At 49.9% G+C, this 25,758-nt stretch overlaps 1 protein-coding gene across 1 annotated transcript in view; it reads left to right on the top strand.

The window, feature by feature from the left end:
- Positions 1 to 297: 297 nt before the first annotated feature.
- Positions 298 to 25,758, top strand: part of CATSPERD (cation channel sperm associated auxiliary subunit delta) — a 44,880-nt gene continuing 19,419 nt past the window's right edge. The window contains exons 1-11 of the mRNA XM_043586310.1: positions 298 to 513; positions 2,691 to 2,745; positions 3,574 to 3,650; positions 8,103 to 8,175; positions 8,960 to 9,074; positions 12,843 to 12,910; positions 14,768 to 14,881; positions 18,425 to 18,508; positions 20,886 to 21,036; positions 21,912 to 22,007; positions 24,382 to 24,464. Coding sequence (XP_043442245.1) covers positions 440 to 513; positions 2,691 to 2,745; positions 3,574 to 3,650; positions 8,103 to 8,175; positions 8,960 to 9,074; positions 12,843 to 12,910; positions 14,768 to 14,881; positions 18,425 to 18,508; positions 20,886 to 21,036; positions 21,912 to 22,007; positions 24,382 to 24,464 — 990 coding nt within the window. The 5' untranslated portion in view covers positions 298 to 439. The remainder of the gene's footprint in view (positions 514 to 2,690; positions 2,746 to 3,573; positions 3,651 to 8,102; positions 8,176 to 8,959; positions 9,075 to 12,842; positions 12,911 to 14,767; positions 14,882 to 18,424; positions 18,509 to 20,885; positions 21,037 to 21,911; positions 22,008 to 24,381; positions 24,465 to 25,758) is intronic.

Consider the following 25,758-nt stretch of genomic DNA (forward strand, 5'->3'; position numbering starts at 1 on the left):
AGGGCCCCTGGAGCCACTGGTGCTGCAAGCGCACCTGTAAGAACTTGTAGGCAGCCCGGTGTATACACTTGGGTTTTGGCGCACGGGCGACAGGCGCTCAGGCTGCGGAGCGCGTCCCGGTGGGCAGATTCGGGCTTCCCGGGGAACGCTGTGCGCATGCTTACACCAGCCTGCTCATGCGCGGCTGTGTGCAGGGGCCCCGGGGCTGAGTTCAGGGGACGACGAACGCACGCTCCAACTGGAGAGAACGTGAGCGCCAGGGCGCTCACGTCCACGGGGGGCGGTTGAGGTGGGCGGTTCCGCGTTCCCTGGGAGACGAGGTGCGCCTGCGCTGGTGGCAGAGTGCGCAGGCGCAGGCTCCATTCGGCGCCAGCCCAAACCGTGAGGCGACACGCAGCGGCGGTTGAGGTGCCTTCGCGCCGGCGGTTCTTGATACGAGATGCTGGTGTTGATGTTGGTGGCGGCGGCGACCTTGCGGCTCTGCTTGGTGGCCGGAGCTCGGCAGCTGTGCCGGTGGGGCTGCCCTCCCCGGGGAGGGGTGTTGCCCAGGGTCGGGGAGGGGGCCGGCTTGTCCTGGAGCGGAGGCTTCCCAGTTTCTGGTTCTAGGAATCGAACTTGGTGTTGCCCCTTCTTTCTCCCCAACTCCAGCCCTTCACCAAGTCCCTCCCCTGCCGCATCGAAGCTTGGGCCCGATTCCCACCCCTTCGGGCCACGTCCGCCGCCACCGCCCCAGGCCGTGCGCTGCTTTCCCTCGCCCGCTCTGGCCGCAGGAGGGAATTGTAAACGAGTCTGATCTCGTCTTTCCCCTGCCCCGATTCTGTGGCACCCAGGATAAAGCCCAAGTTCCTTGCGCGGCCAGCGTTTTCCCGCATGATCTGGCCCAGGCTTTCCTCGACAGCAGCGCTGCTGACATTTGGGGGCCGTCCTGTACATTGTAAGATGTTGAGCAGCATCCCTGGCCCCCACCCACCACCGCCGGTAGCGAGCGCTTCCTTCCCCAGGCTTGACAAACAACCAAAAATGTCTCCAGCTACTGCCAAGCGTCCCCTGCAAATTTGAGAACCACTGATGTGGCCCCTGCCCACCCGTGAATCAGTGCTCCAGTCATCTCAAGTCAAACTCCGTCCAGCCTTGGGGACAGGGGAGTTGGTGTTTGCTACTGGTTCTGCCTGGCACACTTTTGCTTCCATGACTGGTTCCTCATTCTGATCCTGACTTAAATAGCACCTCTTTTTTTTTTTTTTTTAATGTTTATTTATTTTTGAGACACATACAGAGGACGAGCAAGGGAGGGGCAGAGAGAGAGGGAGACACCGAATCTGAAGCAGGCTCCAGGCTGTGAGCTATCAACACAGAGCCCAACACGGGGCTGGAACTCCTGAACTGTGAGATCATGACCGGAGGGGAAGTTGGACGCTTAGCTGCCTGAGCTACCCGGGGGCACCCAGCACATCTTATTTAAAGCGCCCCCTCCCCACCGGTTTTTGCTATCAATCACTAACTTCTGTTACTGTTTTGACAAATTTTTTGTCTACTGCTGTCAGTAGAATATCAGCTCCATGAGGGTATGGAGTATTTATCTCACTCCTTACTCAGAACATGTTTAGATTTTGGTAAATAGCAGATCAGTGAATACTGTTTACAGGGTGCCACGGAGCTAGTCAGATGCTAAAGCCGAGTTCCTGCCCTCCGGCCAACCCTGCCTGGAGTAAGCTGTTCGGCAGGGCCCTGTCTGCCCATGGAATAGTAGATGTGAGCTTCTGGTGCGTGGCCTAACTTGACCTTTACAACAAAGTCCATGGGCTTAACGTTCTAATAATTCCTTAACGTTCTAATAATTTTTTTTAAGATTGTTTTTAAATATTTATTTTGGAGAGAGGGAGAGACAGTGCAAGCAGGGAGGGGCAGAGAGGAGGGAGACCCAGAAGTCAAAGCAGGCTCCAGGCTCTGAGCAGTCAGCACAGAGCCCGATGCGGGACTCGAACGCATGAACCGCAAGGTCATGACCTGAGCCAAAGTTGGAGACTTAACCGACTGAGCCACCCCAGAGCCCCCACCTTGTTTTATAGATGTGAAAACGGACCCAGCAAAATTAAAGACACACTTACCTAAAGACACAAAACCACCAAGTGAAAAGTAGAGGTCTCCAGCAAGTTTTACCGGTGGGATTTGTCTCCACACTTGAAAAGACGGGTTCTATCCAATTGTCCCATTTCGTCACCCTGGTTCTCCAAGTGTGGTCCTCGACCAGCAGCATCAGCATCACCTGGGAATTTGTTAGAATTCCCTGGATCTACTGAATCGGAGGTGGGGCCCAGCAGTCTGTGGTTTATCAAGCCTCCAGGTGGTTTTGGCACACGTCAAGATGCTGTACCAGCATTTTCCAGCCACCAGCACCGTCTCCCTGCCCCTGGCCACAGCCAAAAAAAAACCCCCAAAAACTTGGGAGTAGGAGTTCCTAATATGGGGTCTGCGAATGCGCCTTTATGAGCTCTTGGGAATTACGTCCCCATTTCTGTGTATACCTATGTCTGTGGGAGAGAAAGGCCCACGGTTGCACCAGATTTCCCAGGGGCTCCCGTGACCCTAAAGCATCAGGAACAGGTGCTTTAGAGTTAGCCAAGAGGTACCTTGGTAGGAGTCATGCTGAATAAAAATGACGGATGGCCTCTCTTGTCACTTGCCTCTAGTATTCACACGGTGAGGACAGGAAAGGTGTTTCATGTGAGTCAGCAAATTCCAGGGGTATGTGGCTCCCACACTTCAGTCTCACTTTTCACTTCCAGAACTAACACTTCCTAGTGTTTCTTGGGTGTCAGTGTTGTGCCAGGCATAGAACACGATCTGATCCCCACCCCTGCGCCTTGAAGTAGAGATTCATCTTTCCCGTTTCACTAAAAAACTAGTTGAAAGAGACCAAGTAACATGAAGAAAGCCAGGAGGGGGGAGTGGGTTTAGAACTCAGATCACCTGAGTGTTTCTCCAGTTTCATTTAATTTGAACTCTGGAGTAACAGGAAGCAGACTCTTACTTTGCTTAAATAACGCGGTGCAAGAGGGCGCCTTTTTTTCACCCTCTGTGCCCTACGATGCACAAAGAATTAGTTCATCAGCTAAAGTGCGCTTCCGCCTGACATGGCATTATTTCAGAAGCGACGTCTGCATTTCTAAACCCTCTCCAAGTGCCTGCTTTCTACCTTGTTAGCTTTATAATTCCTCGTCCTCTGACCTCTCTGTCGAATAACTGATCGTATGTATTTAAGTCAGCGGTAACCTACATAAGGAATGAGATATGAATCATGAGCCTGTGAATCTCTTTTAACTTTATCTTGACCTAATTATAGATTCACGGCAAGTTGCAAATAGAGCACAGAGATGTCTCAGGTAGTACCCTTCACCCAGCTTCCCCTCCCCCACCGCATGACATCTGACGTAACCAGAGTGATATAAAAACAGGAAAATTACATCCACCTACCTCAATTCCGCCTTTACACTTTCAATGTTTTATATTTGGAAGTTGCTTTTCATCGGGTGCTTATTACTGATCTTCAGATTTGTGTGACTGTCTCTCTAGGACCGTCTGTATTTTTCATCGGGGACACCACGCTTGATTAAACATCCTTGCAAGAAAAACATAGCCCTGTATCTAGGGTAAGTGACCGTTTTATGTCCCGTTACCGTCCTTTCTATTAAAACATGAGATCTGCCCTCATTCATTCATCCATTCATTCAACAAACGTTACGGAAGATGGCTCTCCGTCCTGTGTTGCTGGTTACTGGTCTGTAGGGAGCTCAGAGTTGGTGTGGGGGCCAAAGGAAGAGAGAGGAAAACACCGGCAGATAAACTAAAATAATGACAACACTGCGGTGCCTCCTGTCAGGGATCCTTGATATGATTAGTCGTCACGGGGGCCCGAGCACGCAAAGCAATGGCGACACCGTGACGGCGTAGTCACTCGGGGGCCACAGGTCCAGCAGCCAGAGGTTCTGGTGAATCCGCTGGGAGAAGAGAAAGGGCTTGCGGAAAGCAGGAGACCTAGAGGCTGAGGAAGGCAGCAGCCAAGGAGGAGAGGGATGTCACGGAGAAGGCAGGGCACGTGGCTGGGGAAAACAGCCAACACAGCAGCGGGGCAGATGGGAGAGGAAGCAAGGACACAGAGGTCCAAGGTTGATGGCACTCTCTCCGGAAGCCAAGACAGACCGAAGAGAGAAGAAAGGTCACCAGAGAGAGAGAGGCTGCGTAGTGAGGGAGGCAGAGTCTGGACATGACCGCTGGTGGGAAGGCCTGGCCGAGGGGATGGCCCCGGAAGGGGGGAGGGATGGGGCCAGGCCCTGGGCCAAGTGAGGACTCAGCTACTCCTGACAAGATGTGAATTCTGTCCTTCCTTGAAAGTTGATCTGCCACTCGTGGCTATCTAAAGTTTCCATCAGCAGCTGAATGGATAAACACAGGGTGAGGCACCCACACACTGGAATGTTATTCAGCTTTAAAAAGGAAGGACAGGGGGCGCCTGGGTGGCACAGTCGGTTAAGCGTCCGACTTCAGCCAGGTCACGATCTCGCGGTCCGTGAGTTCGAGCCCCGCGTCGGGCTCTGGGCTGATGGCTCAGAGCCTAGAGCCTGCTTCCGATTCTGTGTCTCCCTCTCTCTCTGCCCCTCCCCCGTTCATGCTCTGTCTCTCTCTGTCCCAAAAATAAATAAATGTTGAAAAAAAAATTTTTTTAAAAGGAAGGACATTCTGGGGCACCCAGGTGGCTCAGTGGGTTGAGCCCCCGACTCTTGACTTCAGCTCAGGTCATGATCCCTGGGTTGTGGATTCAGTCCCCTGCATCGGGCTCCACACTGAGCGTGGAGCCTGTTTAGGATTCTCTCTCTCTCCCTCCGGCCCTTTCTCCAGCTCATGCGCACTCTCTCACTCGCTCTCAAATAAGAAATAAAAATAAAAAAGGGAAGGACATCCTGCCACCGTGTGGATGGACCCTGGGGTCACTGTGCACAGTGAGAGAAGCCAGACACAGAAAGACACATCCTGCGTGACCCCACTCGTGAGGGGTCCCTAGAGGAGTCCCGTCCGCAGAGACAGAGAGTGGATGGTGGGAGCCAGGGGTGGGGCAGGGGCGGGGAATCAGTGCTTCATGGGGACAGAGTCTCAGTCTGGGGAGATGGAAGGTTCTGGAGACGGATGGCGGGGGCGGCTGCACGACAGTGTGACTGTGCTCGGTGCCACCAAACTGCACCCTAAAGAAATGATGATAATGGTCTATTTTATGTATATTTTATCACCATTAAAATAAGTTTGAAATACAGATTTTATATTGTGTGTATTGTACTGCCATTAAAAAATTTAAACAAAAAATTTAATTAATTAAAACTAAATACAGTGAAAAAGCCACAAACTATAACCACATTTCAAGCACTCAGTGTAGCTGGTGGCAACCGTGTCGGACAGCTTTCCATCATCATGTCTGCTTTAGAGCAGGAGTCACAAACTGTGGCCTCCCTGGCACATTCAGCCTCCCATCTGATTTTGCAGGGCTGGCAAGATAAGAATCGTCTTTACATTTTTATATGATTGGAAAAAAAATCAAAAGTAGAATCGTATTTTGTGACGTGAACTGATGTGAAATTCAAATTTTTTTTTTTTTTAATGTTTACTTACTTTCGAGAGACAGAGAGACAGAGCCGGGGAGGGGCAGAGAGAGAGGGAGACACAGAATCTGAGCTGTCAGCACAGAGCCCGACACGGGGCTCGAAGCCACAAGCCGTGAGATCATGACCCAAGCCGAAGTCAGATGCTCAACCGACTGAGCCACCCAGGTGCCCCATGAGACATTCTAATGTTTAATAAAATTATGGAATGTCACGTTTTACCTATAGTGCTGGTGAGGATGAGGGCAAACGTGGATGAGGCCAAAGTGGGTCCCCCTCCTGTGGGGGACAATTTGGCAGAATCTGTCAAAGTGGTCAGCACATGTTCTCATACACGACGATCCCGTTCCTTGCCAGTTAACCTAAAATTATAACTTGTTGATGTTCCTAGGGCATATGCTTCCTGAGACCTTTGGGTGGAGAACAGGAAGCAGAGAGGGGAGACAGCAGAAGGACACAAGTGAGGGGCTGAGGCTGTGGTCCAGAGAGAGACCTGGGAGGCAACACTGGAGGGAGACAGGGTTAGGAGAACAGGACATGGAATCTAGTGGCTCAGAGGAGGAAGAGTCTTGGGGGTGGCTCCACCCAACAATCCATGATGTTCTTTTCTCCCCCAGTGTTTTATTGGTTTTGATGTCAGCTGGATACTTGCTGAAAGTATCTAACCCTGTAAAAGAAACAATATAAAGGTAAAAATAACAGAGAATCCTATCACTCTCATTCAACTATGTATTGGAGGTACCAGCCAATGCACTATGACAAGAGAAAAACGTGAAATACAAAACACATTAGAAAGAGACAGCATTTTGCCAAATCCAAAGAACTAACCAGCAGCACTAACTGAGTACAGCAGGATGGCCAAATACAACACAGATATTAAAAACATCAACACCTCTCAGGGCACCTGCGTGGCTGCATCGGTTGAGCATCTGACTCTTGGTTTCAGCTCAGGTCGTGATTTCATGGTTTGTGGGTTTCAAGCCCCGTGTCAGGCTCTGTTCTGTCAGCACCAAGCCTGCTTGGGATTTCTCTCTCCCTCTCTCTCTGCCCCTCCCCTGTTCACATGTGAGCCTGTGCACTCACTTTCTCTTTATCTCAAAAAATAAACATTAAAAAAAAAATCAACACCTCTCTCGTAAACTAGCCATGAACACTCAAAAAAAGCAGTTATGAAAAGCATCATTCCCAGTGACAACAAAAACTTTAAAACACATAAGAATCAAGTCAGCAATTCCTTTCTGCCTAAAACCATAAAACTCTCCTGGAGGGGGCAGGAGAAAGAGCTCTGGATAAGGAAGCAATATACCATGTTCATGGATGGCCTTTCACTTCTTTCTTTCTTTCTTTTTTAGTTTATTTATTTTGAGAGAGAGAGAGAGTGCAGAGGAGGAGCACAGATAGAGGGAGAGAGAGAGAATTCCAAACAGGCTTTGCACTGTCAGCGCAGACCTCGATGCGGGGCTCAAACCCACAAACTGTGAGATCATGACCTAAATAAACCAAAATCGGGGCGCCTGGGTGGCGCAGTCGGTTAAGCGTCCGACTTCAGCCAGGTCGCGATCTCGCGGTCTGTGAGTTCGAGCCCCGCGTCAGGCTCTGGGCTGATGGCTCGGAGCCTGGAGCCTGCTTCCGATTCTGTGTCTCCCTCTCTCTCTGCCCCTCCCCCGTTCATGCTCTGTCTCTCTCTGTCCCAAAAATAAATAAATGTTGAAAAAAAAAATTTTAAAAAAATAAATAAATAAAAATAAACCAAAATCAAGAGTCTGATGCTTAACCGACTGAGCCACCGAGGCACCCTGATGAATTTTCACTTAAAAGTTTTCCTGCCTGAGGGAACACATTGTTTCTTTCATACACACACATTCCTAGTCTGAAACCTTTTACTTCAGTGGGATTAGAATCATATAAATGGCAAAACTGAAGTTCATCCTGGGTAAGGCAAGTGTCACATATATAAAAGATGTCATTTAAAAAAAATTTTTTTTCAACGTTTATTTATTTTTTGGGGGACAGAGAGAGACAGAGCATGAACGGGGGAGGGGCAGAGAGAGAGGGAGACCCAGAATCGGAAACAGGCTCCAGGCTCCGAGCCATCAGCCCAGAGCCTGACGCGGGGCTCAAACTCACGGACCGTGAGATCGTGACCTGGCTGAAGTCGGACGCCCAACCGACTGCGCCACCCAGGCGCCCCATATATATAATTTTATATTTGACATGGTCACACTTTTAAAATAATGTTATTTCAAGAATGCAAATATCCAGTCTATAGAAGTTTACTCATGCAAAAATAGATAGATAGATAGATAGATAGATAGAACTTAAATGGTTCCTTGTTAAAAAAAAAAGGGGGGGGGTATTTTGCTTCAACAGAACATTTTTAGAGTGCCTATCTTTGTCTCTCTTCTTTTCTTGTATGAAATTGTCCTAATTTAACTCTTTTATTGTCTATTTCAGAAGACAAGTTTTTTTCACAAGAGATAATTTCAAAAGTAGTCTCCTTCCACTTTCCCTCCCTACATCAATAAAGGTAGTTATCTTACTTAACCATCTGAAAGATTCCCAACATAAGTAACTCTTGGGGGGTGGCGGGAGGGGGGAGATACAGTTTGGAAATATCACACTAGTCTGTTTTTGTAAGCCTGGGGGCTTATATTACAATGTACCTCTTGAAAGACATTAAGAGCAATTTCTAAGCCAGAGGAAGGGTTGATTATTCTATTCTATTCTATTCTATTCTATTCTATTCTATTCTATTCTATTCTATTTATTCTATTCTATTCTATTCTATTTCTATTCTTTTTCCTGAAAAAAAGAGACAATTCTGAAGAGAATTGTGGGAAGTGTGTGAGTTAAGGATAGATTACATACAGTAATCTTGGGCCCTCCCTTAATTGTCCTAAACCAAGACAGAAAAACCTTTACCCTCTCAGTAACTACCCTGAGAAATTCTACCACTGGCCCCTAGCCGAAGAAGGTTTTGCCATCAATTAAAATGCCAATATTTCTCTTATAAGCGACATGTTTATCATTTATGTTCATCGTTTGTTACTTACTCTTTAGGCTTTACCCTCAGAGAAAGTTTTGGTAAGGAAGAAGGGGATTAGAGAGAATTCAGGTATCCGAGGGCACCGAACACCAACTCCAACCGCCCAGTTTTGGCCCCGACCCCAGGATGTACTGTTCCCAGCACCTAGGAACCACACAGCTCTTGCTATAGCATGCATGTCTCTTAAATGCGCATCTAGATGTCTCACTTCCCGAATCCTCTCAAAAGATGCACTCACGGATCTCCTATGTGTCGTTATTTTTAGGTCGGCATACCGGAAGTAACATCGGCACATATCGCTGGCTCGGTGTTGCTGTTAGTAGTGGATCAAAAAGTCTATGTTTATGATTACGAAGCCAATTCCTGGAACGCATCTATAGGTATATGTGTGGCTTTCAAAAAAATTTTGTTGGCGATCATCCGAGAACAGGTTGTTGATTTTGGAAATACAAACAGTGCTGCTCCTTGGATGTCAGCCCCTGGACATCACCTTGTTCTTTAAAATTCAAATGAAAATTGGTTACACGGTGGGAACCTAGTGTTTCTGTCCAGGATCGTGGTCACGAGCCACAAAATCCTGCTCTGACTGGTTGGAGTCAATGAGGGACATCAACGGGAACTGCGTGGGAGTGGATGTCAGGAAGGATCGAGGAGGGCCGAGAATGGCTTGTACGCACTTGGTGACAAGCCTGGGTGATGGGAATATTCAGTCCCACCTACTGCATGTTAGGGACAGAGAACAGGAGAGAAGGTAAGCCATATGAAGAGAGAGAAAGAAGAGAACCATCCCGTAGCATGCAAGGCGGCGAGGTCGAGAACGAAGACAAGGAAGGTACTATTCTCGAAAAGAAGGATGGTTGGGTACCCATTGAGATGAGAAAGAAAGAGGTCCATCAAGGTTTCTCAACCCTACTGCTGCTGACATTTAGGGCCAGGTCATTCTCTGGGGGGAGGGGGGCTGGCACCCTGGGCACTGTGGGGTGTAGGGCATCCCTGGCCCCACCCAGCCCATGTCAGGAGCGCCCCTCCACCGATGCATCCTGACGCCCCAAATGTCCCCAGACATCACCGAGTCCAGAGCCACCGGGCTGGTAGATCGCCATCTGGAAACTCGTTCATCTTTTGCTTCACTTGCGTTAGTTTGGCAAAAGATTGTGGGCCCCACGAGACGGAACCTGGCCCAGCCAGTGTGGTACCTGCCAGGTGTTTGCTGAGCCCTGGCCGGCGAGGGGCCTGCAGCCCTGAGAGGGACCGAGAAGCACAGCAGAAGAGCCACACCTTGGCTTGGCCTCTGTCTGACTTTTCTCGAGCGAGTTCCAGGGTGACCTCCGAGAACAAGGTGACAGAATACACGGATCCCGGGTACGTGGGGCCCGTGCGCAGGCGCGGCGTGGACTGTACGTAACCCCGAGTGGGGCTGCGAACCCGACGGTAGTTCCAGGCCACAGAAACTGCTCTGACCAGCCTTGGGCCCGTCGATTTTCACACCCAAACCAAATACAGAGCTGCCTCCAGAACATGAGCCCATCCATTCTGTACAGCACTCACTGCCCGCAGCCAAACTGCCTCCTGGCCCTCCCTGCTTCCTCCCTCCCAACTCTCCCAGGCTGGCTCCCTCTAGCTCTGCAGCTCCCCCCCCCCCCCCAGTTGCCGACCTTTGACCTTCAGTTCGGTTCTTTTCAATCTTAGCTTCATGCCTCTTTCTCCTTTGGCGGGAGGTGGTGCGGGGGAGGGAAGCATAAAATTCACATAAAAACTGGCCATTTCCAACCATCTTAAAGTGTCCAAATAACTCTAGCATTTAGAACATTCGCAATGTTGCACAACCATCACCTCTGTCTAGTTCCAGAACATTCCGTCACCCCCAGAAGAGACACTCCCCCATTAGCTGGCACCTCCCCCCCAGCCCCAGTCCCAGCCCCAGCCCCTGGCAGTCACGGTCCCCCTTCCTGTCTGTGGATGAGCCTGTGCTGGACGTTTCACACACATGGACTCACACCCCTCGTGGCTTTTTTGTATCTGGCTCCTTCCCCCAGCGTCGTGTGTTCGAGGTTCCTCCCCGTTTTAGCGGGTGTCACTGCCTCTCTCCTTTTTAAGGCTGAATAATGTTCCCCCGTGTGGATGAACCGCTTTTGTTTATCCGTGCATCAGCCGGTGGACGTTCGGTTGGTTTCGTTCTCTTGGGTATTCGCGAATAGTGCTACGATGCACCTTTGTGCGTGAGTTTGTGTGTGGATGTAGGTTTTCAGTTCCCTGGGGTAATATAACCGAGGAGAGCAGGTGCCGGGCCATGTGGAAACTCCACGTTTTAATTTATTGAAGGAACCATAAGGGTTCCTCGTAACATAAGTCAGTCTGCTCTCCGTCCTTCCCCTTTTCTTCATAACTTTCTTTAATAGCATCCAAAGGGCTAACTCCCCACCCTGGCTCCCACCACCTACCTTCTGTCTCTGTGGACGAGACTCCCCTGGGATCATATAAGTGAACTCATACGGGATTTATCCTTTCGTGTCTGGCTTATTCTACTGAGCATCATGTCCCCAAGGCTCATCCATATTATAATAGGTGCCAGAATGTTCTATCTCTCTTTTTTAAGTTTATTTATTTATTTTGAGAGAGAGAAAGAAGGCATGAGTGTGGGAGGGGCAGAGAGAATCCCAAGCAGGCTCTGCACAGTCAGCACAGAGCCCAGTGCGGGGCTTAAACTCACAAACTGTGAGATCATGACCTGAGCTGAAGTCAGATGCATAATGGACCGAACCACCCTGGTGCCCCAGAATGTCCTGCCTTTTTAAGGCCGATTAATATTCCGCTGCGTGTATACGTGACGTTTCTGTTCACCCGTTCATCTGCCGCTGGACCCTTGGGTTGCTTTCTCCATGTTTCAGTTATTGTGAATAATCCTGCCATGAAGCATGGGGATGCGTGTGCAAATATCTCTTTGTGTCTCTGCCTTCAGTTCCTCTGGGCGTAGACCCAGAAGTGGGATTTCCAGAACTCTATTTGCAATTTTTTTGAGGCACCGTCACCCTGTTTTCCACGCCACAGGCACCAGCTTACATTCTCACCAACGGTGCACAAGGGTTCCAGTCACTCCCCACCCTCGCCAACGCTCGTTTGCTGTGTCTTCGATAATAACCATCCTGATGCGTGTGTGTGCTATCTCACCGTGGTCTTGCTTTGCATTTCCCTAATGATCAGGGACGTCGAGGGCACCTTTTCATGTCTTGTTGGCCACGTGTATATTTTCCTAGGAGCTGAAGCTTCTGCTTTTAAAATAGAATCCACAAGGGGCGCCTGGGGTGGCTCAGTCGGTTAAGCGTCCGGCTTCTGCTCGTCAGGATCTCACGGTTCATGAGTTCGAGCCCCGAGTCGGGCTCTGTGCTGACAGCTCAGAGCCTGGAGCCTGCTTCGGATTCTGTGTCTCCCTCTCCCTGCCCCTCCCCAGCTTGTACTCTGTCTCTCTCTGTCTGCCTCTCAAAAATAAACATTTAGGGGCGCCTGGGTGGCTCAGTCGGTTAAGCGGCCGACTTCGGCTCAGGTCATGATCTCACGGTCAGTGAGTTCGAGCCCCGCGTCGGGCTCTGGGCTGACAGCTCAGAGCCTGGAGCCTGTTTCAGATTCTGTGTCTCCCTCTCTCTGACCCTCCCCCGTTCATGCTCTGTCTCTCTCTGTCTCAAAAATAAATAAATGTTAAAAAAAATTTTTTTAATAAAAAAATAATAATAAACATTTAAAATAATTAAAATAGAATCAATGAATGCCTCGCCAAGAGAAAGGAGCCTTTCCTGCCATTTTGGCAGGGTCCTAAGAGTTCCTGCAAAGCCAGTGGTTCTCAGCTCTGATGGCTGTGTCCCTCAGGTGACACTTGCCATTGTCTGGAGATACTGCCCACAACCGAGAACGATCTGGCCCCAAGTGTCAGTAGGGTCAAGGCTGAGAAACCCCGCTCTACCCTTTTCCCTGGAAATTAGGGAACTCGTGTTTTTTATGATTTATATTTCTTTCTAAGTCGTCTCCATGCCCAACATGGGGCTCGAACCCACAACCCAAGACCAAGAGTCGCATGCTCTTACAACAGCCAGCCAGACGCCCCACAAACTCATGTTTTTGTTTTTTTGTTTTTTTTAATGCTCTCTTCCTTTTAGGTATAGAACACCCTGTTTCACATATTTCTGGTGACAATTGTTGTTACAGCGGACATCCCTTTTGTGTGGTGAGTATACAGTGTGTACCCTGTCCATTTTTACAGTGCTTTGAACACAGATAATTAAGAATGAAAATAAGGACAGAGTAAGCCATGAGAGCTGGCACATCAGGTCCCAGGATGGGCTTGGGCAATGTCTCTTCTGCCCGGTTCAGGAGAGGGATCCCCTGGCTGGCAGGAATATATCCACCTTTGTTCCCCCCCTTTTTTTTTTAATGTTTATTTATTTATTTTGAGAGGGAAAGTGTGTGCACAAGTGAGAGCAGGGCAGAGAGAGAGAGCAGCCGAGAAAGAATCCCAACCTGGATCCCAACTGTGAGGAGAGCCCAATGTGGGGCTTGATGTCATGAACCACAAGATCATGACCTGAGCCAACATCAAGAGTCGGATGCTCAACAGACTGAGCCGCCCAGGTGCCCCCTACTCACTCTCTCTCTCTCTCTCTCTTTTTTAAATAAGTTTCTTCCTTTTTTAAACTTGCTATTTTGAAATAATTACAGACCCTACAAGAAGTCCCGTGCCCCCTTTACCAATGGTTCTTCCAATGGTTCCATCTTATGTAACTACAGTATAAAACTAAAACTTGGGGGGCCCCTGAGGGGGCCTCTGGGGGGCTCAGTCAGTTAAGCATCCAATTTCAGCTCAGGTCATGATCTCACAGTTCGTGGGTTGGAGCCCCACATCAGGCTCTGTGCTGACAGCTCAGAGCCCGGAGTCATGCTTCAGATTCTGTGTCTCCCTCTTTCTCCCTGCCCTTCCGCCATTCATGCTCTGTCTTCTGTCTCCGTCTCTCTCAAAAATAAACAAATGTTAAAAAAATACTAAAAACTAAAACTGGGAAAGCGACATGGAAATAACACGTGTGTCAGGTTCTATGCCATGTTTGAAGTCACACGTGTGAAGTCCCAGAACTGCCACTACCCTCAAGATACTACGCTGTTCCATCACCCCAAAGCTCTCCATACATCCCTGCCCCACTGTCCCCAACCCCTGACAAACACTAAGCTGTTCTCCTTCGCTATAACCTCATCATTCCAAGAGTGTTCTATACATGGGATCGTACGACATGTGACTCTGGGGACCAGCTCTTCTCGGCAGAATGCTCCGGAAACTCGTATTGAACCCACTCCGCTTCGTTGTTGAGTAATACTCCACGGAGTGAACTTGGTTGTTTCCATTTTGGGGGTTATTACGAACAAAGCTGCCATGAAGGTTTCATTCTTGTGCGCACAGAAGTTTTCATCTCTAGGATAAACACCCAGCAGTGTGATCACTGACATCTATCTCCTTCCCCCCCCCCATGGAGATATAATTGAGATACAACAATGTGTCAATTTAAGGTGCACAGTGTATTGATTTGATACACGTATAGGTGGCAGTAAATGCCATCATAGCATTCACTAACACCTCCATCACACGATTACCCTTTTTGGTGTGTGGTGAGAACAATTAAGATCTAGTCTTTTAACAACTCTGAAATTGGTAATACATATTGTTGCCTGCCATCGCTATGCTGTGCATTAGACTCTCTAGAACGTATGTGTCTGTCAGTTGCAAGCTCTACCCTTTCTCTGCTTTTAAAGAGACTGTTTTATGGGGCACCTGGGTGGCTCAGTCTGTTAAGCGTCTGACTCGATTTCGGCTTAGTTCATGACCTCAGGGTTTGTAAGTCTGAGCCCCGTGTGGGGCTCTGTGCTGACAGCACTCAGCCTGCTTGGGATCCTCTCCCTCTCTCTGCCCCTCCCCTGCTTGCGCTCTCTCTCTCTCTCTCTCTCTCTCTCTCTCTCTCTCTTTCTCAAAATAAACAAACATTTAAAAAATTTAGGAAAAAAAAGTAAAGAGACTTCTATGTGTCTGTTCTTCCAGGATATAAGTAATTCCGTGTTTGCTTATTTGCATGGAGATCAGATATCTCAGACCCATGTGTATTTCTCAAACACCCGGGGATACACATTTCAGAAGTTTGCCTACGAAAGACAGGTATGTTCAATTTGGTAAGAACATGAACAGCAAAATCAACAAGTAGATATTTACCTCCTGCATGGTGGGGGTAATCAGCAGTCGCTGGGTGGCCAAGGGCTTTTCTCTCTTTAAAGAGTCCAACTGGCTGGGAGGGTAGGGGAAATTCAAGGTCCAAGGAGCTGGCTAGGGAGACTAGGGAGTTAGGAAAGGATACAAAAGGTGTTAGGTCATAGGACACTGTGGTAACGCCACAGTAAAGGCTGCACAATAATTATGGCCCTTAACCCCAGGCCCATCCAAAGATCCGTACCATCAGGTAACATCATCATCCCAATTATACAGACGAGAGAACTGTCCTGAGTCGAATATACGCCCCACCCTCCCCAAATTAGGTTCATCCAGAACCCCAGAGACCTCGGAGTGTAACCTTACTTGGCAACAGGGTCTTTGCAGATTTAGTTAGTCAAGATGCGGTCACACTGGACCAGGGTGGGTCCTGGTATCTTGTGGGAAAAGGAGAGGACACGAGGAGACCCGCACGGAGAAGAGGCCGTGTGAAGACGCAGGGAGACCCTGCAGGGGTGCGGCTACAAGCCAAGGGATGCCAAGGGTTACTGGCCACCACCAGGAGCTGGAAGAGAGGTGTGGCGTGGCTTCTTCCCCAGCCTCGGCAGGAGCCGGCTCTGCCAACACCAGACTTCTGGCTTCCACAAAGGTGACGGTAAATTTCCGTGGGTTTAAGCCATCGAGCACATGGCAGCCCCAGGAAACCGATAGAGGGTTGAGGGCCCAGAGGAGTGCAGGGCAGGGCTGGGGTCCCAACAGCTGGAGCGGACAGGCTGCTGGGGTAGCCCAGGGGATGAGGAGATTTTGTTCTGATGCAGAGAATGGCCTCACCCCCAAACACTCGGGAAGTATGTGCAAAGGAAGGAAGAAAGAGTCTACTCTGCTCACAAACTCTGTGTCCCAAACGCTCTTTCTCTGCCCTGCCCAGGAGGCCCAAGGGAGCCTAGAACCCAACCGACTACACACTTTCATCCGAAAGTAAGCCTAGAAGGACTCAGGGTTAACATGTGTGATTCGTTGAAAACTGTCATCACTAGAAACACCGAAAGGTAGATAGGTAGTAGATGATGGATAGATAGATAGATAGATAGATAGATAGACAGAGATAATAGATGACAGATAATAGTTGGATGATAGATAATATAGATAGATGATAGATAATAGATAGGTGATAGATGATAGATGATCGAGAGATCCATAGACAGGTGATAGGTAATAGATGATAGATAGATACATAGACACATAGATATAGATAGATGATAGATACATAGATGATAGATAGCTAGATATAGACAGATGATGATAGATAGATAATAGATAATAAACAGATGATAGATAGATAATAGTTGGGTGATAGATAATATAGATAGATGATAGATAATAGATAATAGATGATAAAGTGATAGATAATAGATAGGTAGATGATAGATGATAGATAGATAGACAGACAGACAGACCGATAATAGGAATTGGCTCACACGGTTATGCGGGCAGAGAAGCCCCCACAGTCTGCCATCCGTGAGCTGGAGAACCAGGAAGTCCGGTTGTGCTGTTCAGTCTGAAGACAAAGGCCCGAGAACCAAAACTCAGCAATTCCCAGCGTCTGAAGGCCCAAGAACCAAAAACTCTGGTGTCCAAGGGCAGGAGAAGATGGACATCCCAGCTCGAGAAGAGAGAAAAATTCACCCTTCCTCCCCCTCTTTGTTCCACGTTAGGCCCCCGACAGATTGGGTGATGCCCACCCAGACTGGTGAGAGTGGCCTTCTTTGTTGGGTCTACTGAATTGAATGCTAATCTCTTCCAGAATCACCCTCACAGACACACCCAGAGATAATGTTTTACCGGCTCCCTGGGCATTCCTTAGCCCCGTCCAGCTGACACATACAACGAACCAACACGAGTCCAGCCCTGGTCAGCTGGGCATCCATACACATCTCCGTACTTCATCTCCAAATAAAGACACTGACAAGGTCGTCATTCTGCCCAACACAATACAACTATCCTAAGTACAACCAAAAACGCGCTCCTCCCCTCCCCAGGGGAGAAGGTCAAGTTCTAGGTGATGTTTACTCTTCTCCGCGATGTCCCCTTCACTCAAACACCAATTATTAATACAGTAGTCTTCCTGCTGTGTGTGCGCGCATGCGTGCATGTGTGGTTACTGTTATTTTTGTCCCGAAGGGCTGAGATTCCAAGCAATCATGATTCATCCCCTTGGGGTTCTGCCAGCAGGGAAGGACTCGGCGTGTCTGGTGGGGAGCTGATGGGCAACTCCTGCCAGTTGGGATGGATTGACTGCCTGCTTTGATCAGCTTGGGCCACCACAACAGACCCCACAGACTGGGTGACTCAAGCAACAGACATTTATTTCTCCTAGTTCTAGAGGCTGCAAAGTCCAAGATGGAGACACTGGCAGATTCAGCCCTTGGTGAGGGCTCTCTTCCTGGCTCACAGATGGCCACCTTCTTACTGTGTCCTCACACAGAGAAGAGAGAACACTCTAGTGTCTCTTACGAGGAAGCTAACCCCATCATCAGGGCTCCACTCTTATGACCTCATCTAAACCTAATTACCTACCCGAGGCCCCACCTCCAAGGACTATCCCATCGGGGTTGCTGGTTTGAATGTTTGTGTCCCTCCCCCCAAAACGTATGTGCTGCCATTCTAGTGCTTTATGTGATGGTATGAGGAGGTGGGCCTTTGGGAGCATTTAGATCATGAGGGTGGAGTCCCCATGATTGGGCTTAGTGCCCTTATAAAAGAGGAGACCACAGAGAGCTTGCTAGCCTCCTTCTGCCATGTGAGGACACAGCAAGAAGACTGTAACCCCGAAGGGCCTTCACGTGACCCATGCTGGCACCTTGACCTCAGATTTGCAGCCTTCACAACTGTGAGCAATAAACTTCTGTTGTTTATAAGCTACCGCGTGGCATTTTGGCCAAAATGCACTAAGCAGCCAAACTGTCCATTAGCAGCCAAAATGGACTAAGACGGGGGGTTATGACTTTAACATACGAATTTGGTGGGGGGACACAATTCAGTTCATGGCACTGTCTATATTAGAAAATTCCCCTTAATAACTTAAGAGGCTTAAATAAAATAATAGTCTTTCTCTCTCTTACCTGGAGAGGTCTGGAGGCAGCCAGCTATGTTGTCCCATTGCCCCTAGGTTAGGGCCCTTGGGTGACCTCATGCCTCCACTTGGCTTCCAGACACTTTGCTGACCAACCAGAAATCAGGCATGAGGAACCAAGGCAGGAGGGAATGATTTAAGCAAGCATCTGGTAATCTGGGTCACACCACTTCCCCCAGCACCCCCCAAACAAGGCTGCCTTCATTCAAGTTTCTGTCCTACATGCTACATTTCCCTAGAGGGGAAATAGACCAGAACAAAATAGACTTTCTTTCATTTTAGCTTATTAGGTAATCTGGAGTTAAAATCAAACACATGTTAATGATTTCTTTATATGTTGTATGTTTCTGTTTGTTTCACAGGCAGAACTAGCCGGGTCTTTGGGTGGGGTCTTCTATTTTCACTCCTTGTCACAGGTTGGGCTGCTTCTTATTGACCAAGGGAAGGTGAGTAGCTTTGGACGGGGATGAAAGACTTAACTGACCTTTGCCCTAAGCCAGGTTTTCGATAAAACTCACACACTTGGATTTTCATGTCTGAAATCCATCTAGCTTTTCATTTACCTGCCTATCCATGTATCCATCTACCTATCCATCCATCCATCCATCCATCCATCCATCCATCCATCCACCTATCCTGCCTACTTATCCATCCATCCATTCATCCATCCATCCATCCCTTCATCCATCCACCCATCCATCCATCCCACTGTCCCTCTACTCACCCATCCATCCATCCATCCATCCATCCATCCATCTACCTATCCATCCATCCATCCATCCATCCATCCATCCATCCATCTATCCTGCCTACTTATCCATCCATCCCTTCATCCATCCACCCATCCATCCATCCCTCCATCCATCCATCCATCCATCCATCCATCCATCCATTTACCTACTTTTCCATCCGTCCATCCATCCATCCATCCATCCATCCATCCATCCATCCATCCACCTATCCTGCCTACTTATCCATCCATCCCTTCATCCATCCACCCATCCCTTCATCCATCTACCCATCCATCCATCCCACTATCCCTCTACTCATCCATCCCTCCCTCCCTCCCTCCATCCATCCATCCATCCATTTACCTACTTGTCCATCCATCCGTCCATCCATCCATCCATCCATCCATCCATCCATCCACCTACCCATCCATCCCTCCATCCATCCATCCATTTACCTACTTGTCCATCCATTCATCCACCCACCACTCCACCTACCTACTCAGCCGTTCATCCATCCATTTGCCTACCTATGCATCCATCTACCCACCTACCCACTCACACACCCACCACCCATCTCCCCCCGCATTCATTTGTCCACTCCGTCATGCACTTGGCAGTATTTAAGTGGTATCCAGGAGGTGCTAAGCACTGTGCTGAACACTAGGGATACAATACAAGGTGTGGTGCATGTGTCACTGACCATGCAAAAGATCGTCTTAAATGTTTCATGTTGAACTATTGGCTAAAGATTATTTTCATGTGTATTCAGAAACTTGGCATATGAAACAGATATCACAGATACCCTGTAGAATAAGACTGGAAAGTGCATTTGAAGAAAAAAATATTAAGTCAGAAAAAGATTGGGTACAGTCAGTATCCAGGCATTTCAGATACTGTAAGTGGGATGTACAGCTCTGTGGTTCAGGGGAGCCCTGCTGTGAGGAAGCTTCCAGAATTTGGGCTGACCTCCGTGGCTGAAAGCCCCTCACCCCCTGATCAGGTGCGTGGTCCCGTCCCCACGTGAGTGCCCTCATTAGCATAAGGTTCCCTGGGCCGTGCGTCGCTCTGGAGTGAGTGTGGTGGTGTCCACGTGGTTACCACCGGCGCACGATTTCTCAGGCCTGCCTACCCATAATCCCAGAGGCTTTGGCTGGCAGGCGTCTACACTGGGGGGTTTGCTCGCTGCACATTTGCATTCCTCGCCAGTGGGCCCTTGACCCTAGGTCTCTGTCTGTAGTCCAGCTGAAGTCTGTTGAGGTGCCTTGACCACAGCCTCCTTCAGGAGAAGGAAGAAACCAGCAGGGCACATCTCTCTGCTTGGTACTCAGTACTCAGTACTCAGTGCTCAGTGGTTTTCCGCTCCCGGCTTCCCTTCCCCCCGGCCCCTGAGTGCCTGAAACTTTAGGAGCCTTTGGTTTGGGGCTCCCTCTGCAGCGAGGGGAGCCCCTCGCCTGACCCCACGGCCCTCAACATGGGGGAGGGGTGGCCGGGAGCTCCGCGCGGTCTCTGGCCTCCCGTCAGCGATTCAAGTCTGACCTCCTTCGTGTCTGCCATGTTGTCTTAGTTGGCTCCCCTGCCATCCGGCAGCCCAGCCCGGGGACAGGGGACCGGAGCCAGCCGGCGTATTACACGGGGGGCCTGGGTGGGGCCCGATGCGCGCTCACAGGCCCAGTGGGTCATGCAGACGGGCCCGGCCCCCGTGTCCTCAAGGTGGGGGCACTGGGGGCCGCGTGCCATCCATCCTGCCCTGAGCGCTGTGTCTCTGGCAGCCCAGAGGGAGAGGGCAGGGCTCCTCCGCCTCGGCCCTATGTGCCCTGTGGCGGGAATAGTTGTTTGGGGCCATCCCAGGCGCTGTGGGTGTGGAACAGCACCCCCCGCCTCGTCCACTCCACGCCAGGAGCTCCCCCAGTCCCAACTGCCCCGCACGTCCCAGACATCGCCCAGTGTCCCCTGGGGGCAGGGCCGCCCCAATGAGAACCACTGGCCCCGATAATAAGGCTTGAAGGAAGCCCCGGTGACCAAGCTTGCGGACGCCCTCGACCCAGTGACTCCTTCTGTCACCCCCCGGGATTCAGCGATCTCTTTCTCTCAGGCTATGTTCAGCTACTCAGAACACCCCCTGAACCGCAGTTTGGGGCTGCCCTTTGACTACAACGGGACCCTTGACATCCTCATCACCCCGGGCCAGAAAGGCATTCTGATCTTCTGGTTTGAGAAGAGCCTGTTGGTTTCTGGAAACGCAGGTGAGCGAGGCCCAGGCTTGGGGCCGCCCTCGGTGTCCCCACGGTGTCCCCTCGGGTGGGGAAAGCACAGCGGGTTTTTCTCTCCCTTGGCTTGAGCAGACTGGGACCAACCCATTCCCACTGTGAGCCCTCACTGTGTCCAGCACCCCACCACACCCCATTTCCTGCCTCCTCTAGTCTTTAGGGCCACGCGGGCAGGTTCTGAAAGTCACCCCTCACCCCAGTCACCTAGGACAACCCTGGTCTTCCAACCAGGAACCACAGGTTCACGACTCTGGGACGTGGCTCAGGGCTTCCCCTGGCCGGGAAAAGTCACCGCACCTCCGGCTGGCCTGCTACATGAGTCCCAGCCTGCCAGCCAGCATGAGACAGGGAGCAGAAGGCAGCCCCACCCCGGGAAGGCGGACTGTCAGGGCCCCCTGGGCACAATGTGGCTGCAGGGGCACCTACAATCGCAGCCCGCTTCACAGCACCAGTCAGGCCACCTGAACACCGTTGTCCTCCCCCCACCCCCGCCCCAGCCCCACCCCACGCAAGGAAAGGGCTCAGGGCTGACTGGTCCATTCGGGGTGCTCATTCCAGAAAGAAAGCTCTGATTCCATGTTACCCATATAGTAAAAGGCATTCCAGGGCATTCACGCCTCCCGCAGTGAGAAAAGCAGTTCTCCGGAACCCTGCAGCCGGCGCCCGGCGTTCCTGTCCCACCCAGGCTTGCTTTGCTCAAACCTAAGCGCATTCTGTGCGACGCTCCACGGCGGTGCGGCCCCGGGCCGTGTTTGCCTCCATTCGGTTACCCCTTGAGTCGCTAACCAAGGGCTGGGGTGGGCGGGCGGCGGGGGTCCCTTTCCTCATGATCCTGCCCTGTCATCTCATAGGTCAGCTCGTTTACCCTGTCCCCATGGACGAAGAACCCCGCATCTCGTATTCTTCCATTTCGGAAGCCAACGTCACCATCCACAACATCGCTGCCAGTGCGTGGCCAGCCTACGGGTAGCTTTCTAGAAGGTGCCCTACACTGGGCTTGTTCGCCGCCGACCCCGCTAGATCCAGTCCGGCCCAAACCAAACCACAGTGTGATCATCGCACGTTCGAGAGCATCTCCTGCCATAAACTATTGTGCCTTTTCACCACGATGGACCATTCATCGGGTGCTCGCTTCCTAAGGCCGCTACCACAAATGCCCACAAACCGGGGAAGAAGGGTGGGGGGAGGGTTCTAGAGGCCGGAAGTCTGACATCAACATGTGGGCTGGCCCGTGCTCCCCGCAGAGGCTCTAGGACAGGATGTGCCCCAGGCCTGTCTCTCTGGGTTGTAGACGGTCCTTGTCCCCTATGTCTGCACACTGTGCCCCCTACTGGGCATGTCTCCATGTCCATAGTTCCCCTTTAAAAAAAAATAAATAATGTTTTTTTTGAGGGGGGGTGTGGAGCAAGGCAGAGAAAGAGGGAGACACAGAATCAGAAGCAGAGACACAGAATCTGAGCTGTCAGCACAGTGCCCAACGCGGGTCTCGAACCCACGAACTGAGAGATCATGACCTGAACCAAAGTTGGACACTCAACGGACTGAGCCTCCCAGGCGCCCACGTTTCCCCTTTTTATAAGGATGCCAGTCATATTGGATTAGGACCCACCCTGATGACCTCACTGGGACTTGATCACGTCTGGAAAGACCTGATCTCCAAATACAGTCACCTGCTGAGGTCCAGGGGGTTAGGACCCCAATCTGTCTTATTTGGAGGGGACACGTTTCAACCCCCACCAGCTGGCATCCCCAGGATTTCTTTGCAACCAAGTCATTGTCCTGGTGCTGTCTTAAAAGATGACATTCGCCCGAGTAATTCTCCTCACATGGTTCATGGGTTGGAAAGGCAAATAGCGGAGTAAACCGGGCGAAGGGGGCCGTCGCTTGAGTTTTAAGTCACTATTTCCCTCTGTTTGCTGATCGTTGCATTACATCCTACTATCTATGTCCCTATATCTATTTAAAATTAACTCATAATTATAGAAATCCATGATACAGCATTTCCTTAAAATTAAACCAGTGGTGCATGGTCCCTTAGAGGAATTTTTCTTCTTAACATTACAAATACAATTAATTCCTGCATACCTGAAAACTTCTACCTGTTGTACAGCCAAGTCCCCGTTTTGTCAACCTGGGGACACTCGGCAGTGTCTGGGGACATGCGTGGTTGTCTCATCGGGGGGCGTGCTCCTAGTATCTACTGGGTAGAGGCCAGGGATGCTGCTTAACATCCTATAGTGCCAGGATGCACCCCACCCCCACCCCCAAACTACCGCAAAGAAGGATCTGGTCCCTAACCTCACTAGCGCCAAGGTCGAGAAACCCTCAGTACATTAATTCACTCCCCGCTCCTCAAACACACCTCCACTTTTCTATATCAGAGGCTTTCCCCAAGGTTCAGCTTAAGCCTCACTTTTTCTGAAAGCTCCCTTGTCTTCTTTTTTTAAGAATAAAAATACACATCCGGTCATGTTGACCCTTTCAGAAAACCTTTTAGTGCTCTCCTGTGTTCCTTGGAACTCTGTGTCTGCGAAAGACCAGAAACAACCTCCAGGCCCACCCGTGGAGGACCGGTTAGTTCAGTCACGGAAGAAAACAATTTTTGTTTAGCATCCGACTCTGGGTTTCTGCTCAGGTCATGATCTCAACGGTTCGTGAGTTCGAGCCCCCCATCAGGCTTGGCGCTGATGGCTCAGAGCCTTCTTGGGACTCTCTGTCTCCCTCCCTCTCGCCTACCCTCCTGCTCATTCTCTCTCTCTCTCTCTCTCTCTCTCTCTCTCAAGATCAACAAACTTCAAAAAAAAAAAAACAAAAACAGTTTTCTTAGAATGCAATCACGTCCGGTCATTTACAACTGGTCTGTAGCTGCTGTCACAGAGCTGAATACTTATAACAAAGCACCTGACCAGCAAAGCAGAAAACATTGCCATCTGGCCTTTTAAAAAAAAAAAAAAAATTTTTAACGTTTATTTATTTTTGAGACAGAGAGAGACAGAGCATGAGTGGGGGAGGGGCAGAGAGAGACGAGACACAGAATCCGAAGCAGGATCCAGGCTCTGGGCCGTCAGCCCAGAGCCCAACACGGGGCTCAAACTCACAGACCATGAGATCGTGACCTGATCTGAAGTCAGATGCTTAACCAACCAAGCCACCCAGGCACCCCTGCCATCTGGCCTTTTACAAAAGAAGTTTGCTGACCCCTGGTCTATATGATGGAATCGGGGGTAATTGTTTTTTCACAACTTGTTAGATTTGTTACAGTTTTGTCCACGGAAACAGCCCTCATTTCCATTTTGTTCTGTCTTGTTTCTTTTCTCCTAGATCAGAATGAACTGGCAGTCTTAACTCGGGAGAACAGTTTGTATTATGGCAGCCTCGGAATCCTGCCAAGTTCTCTAATCAAAGTAGGTACAATCAAAGTGCTGTTTATCGCCGTGTCGGTTAGGAATTACGGTCTCTCTCTCAAGCCGCTGATCCTTTTCCTGAAGGCGGGAAATCACTCTAGTTATGAGAATAATACTGGTATTTTAATAACAACGGCAATCTTTTAATGATTTTAATTAATATGGGATTTGCGGCCACAGCAGCTAAAACTTACTGGGCGTTCAGGATATAGTAGGTGCTGGTCTGAGCGGTTTCCCTCTGTTAACCCCATTTATTTTTTTTTTAATTTTTTTTTTCAACGTTTATTTATTTTCGGGACAGAGAGAGACAGAGCATGAACGGGGGAGGGGCAGAGAGAGAGGGAGACACAGAATCGGAAACAGGCTCCAGGCTCTGAGCCATCAGCCCAGAGCCCGACGCGGGGCTCGAACTCACGGACCACGAGATCGTGACCTGGCTGAAGTCGGACGCTTAACCGCCTGCGCCACCCTGGTGCCCCTGTTAACCCCATTTAATCCCGACCATTGTTTTAGAAGTACAACCTCGGGGGCACCTGGGGGGCTTGGTTGGCGGACCATGTGACTCTTGATCTTGGGCTGTGAGTTCGAGCCCCACGTTGAGGGTAGAGATAACTAAAAAAGAAATAAACAAATAATCGCAAAAAAAAAAAAAAAGAAGAAGAAGTCGAAGAACCTTGTATTGTCCCCATTGGACAGACAGAAAAACTGAGTCACAGAGAGACCGGAAGCGGTGATGCCAGAGTTATTTCACATCCCCTTTTACGTCATGCCTGTCTAATTTTATTTCACTCTCACAAAACCCCAGGAAGGAGATAATATCGTCCAACTTTTACAAGAGAGGAAAACTGAAGTTCAGATTTCTCTCTTTCCTAAGGCCCCGTAACTCATCAGCAGCTAAGCCAGAAAAGAAACGTGAGGACTGTTAAAGTTAATTTATTTTTGGGGCGCCTGGGTGGCGCAGTCGGTTGGGCGTCCGACTTCAGCCAGGTCGCGGTCTCGTGGTCCGTGAGTTCGAGCCCCGCGTCGGGCTCTGGGCTGATGGCTCAGAGCCTGGAGCCTGTTTCCGATTCTGTGTCTCCCTCTCTCTCTGCCCCTCCCCCGTTCATGCTCTGTCTCTCTCTGTCCCAAAAATAAATAAACGTAAAAAAAAAAAAAAAAATTTAAAGTTAATTTATTTTTGAGAGAGAAAGTGAACGTAGGAGGAGCAGACAGAGAGGGAAAGAGAGGGAGAAGAGGGGAGGGAGGGAGGGAGGGAGAGAGAGAGAGAGAGAGAGAGAGAATCCCAAGCAGGCTA

This window comes from Prionailurus bengalensis, chromosome A2 (genome assembly GCF_016509475.1).
Source record: "Prionailurus bengalensis isolate Pbe53 chromosome A2, Fcat_Pben_1.1_paternal_pri, whole genome shotgun sequence".
Taxonomy (NCBI): Eukaryota; Metazoa; Chordata; class Mammalia; order Carnivora; family Felidae; genus Prionailurus; species Prionailurus bengalensis.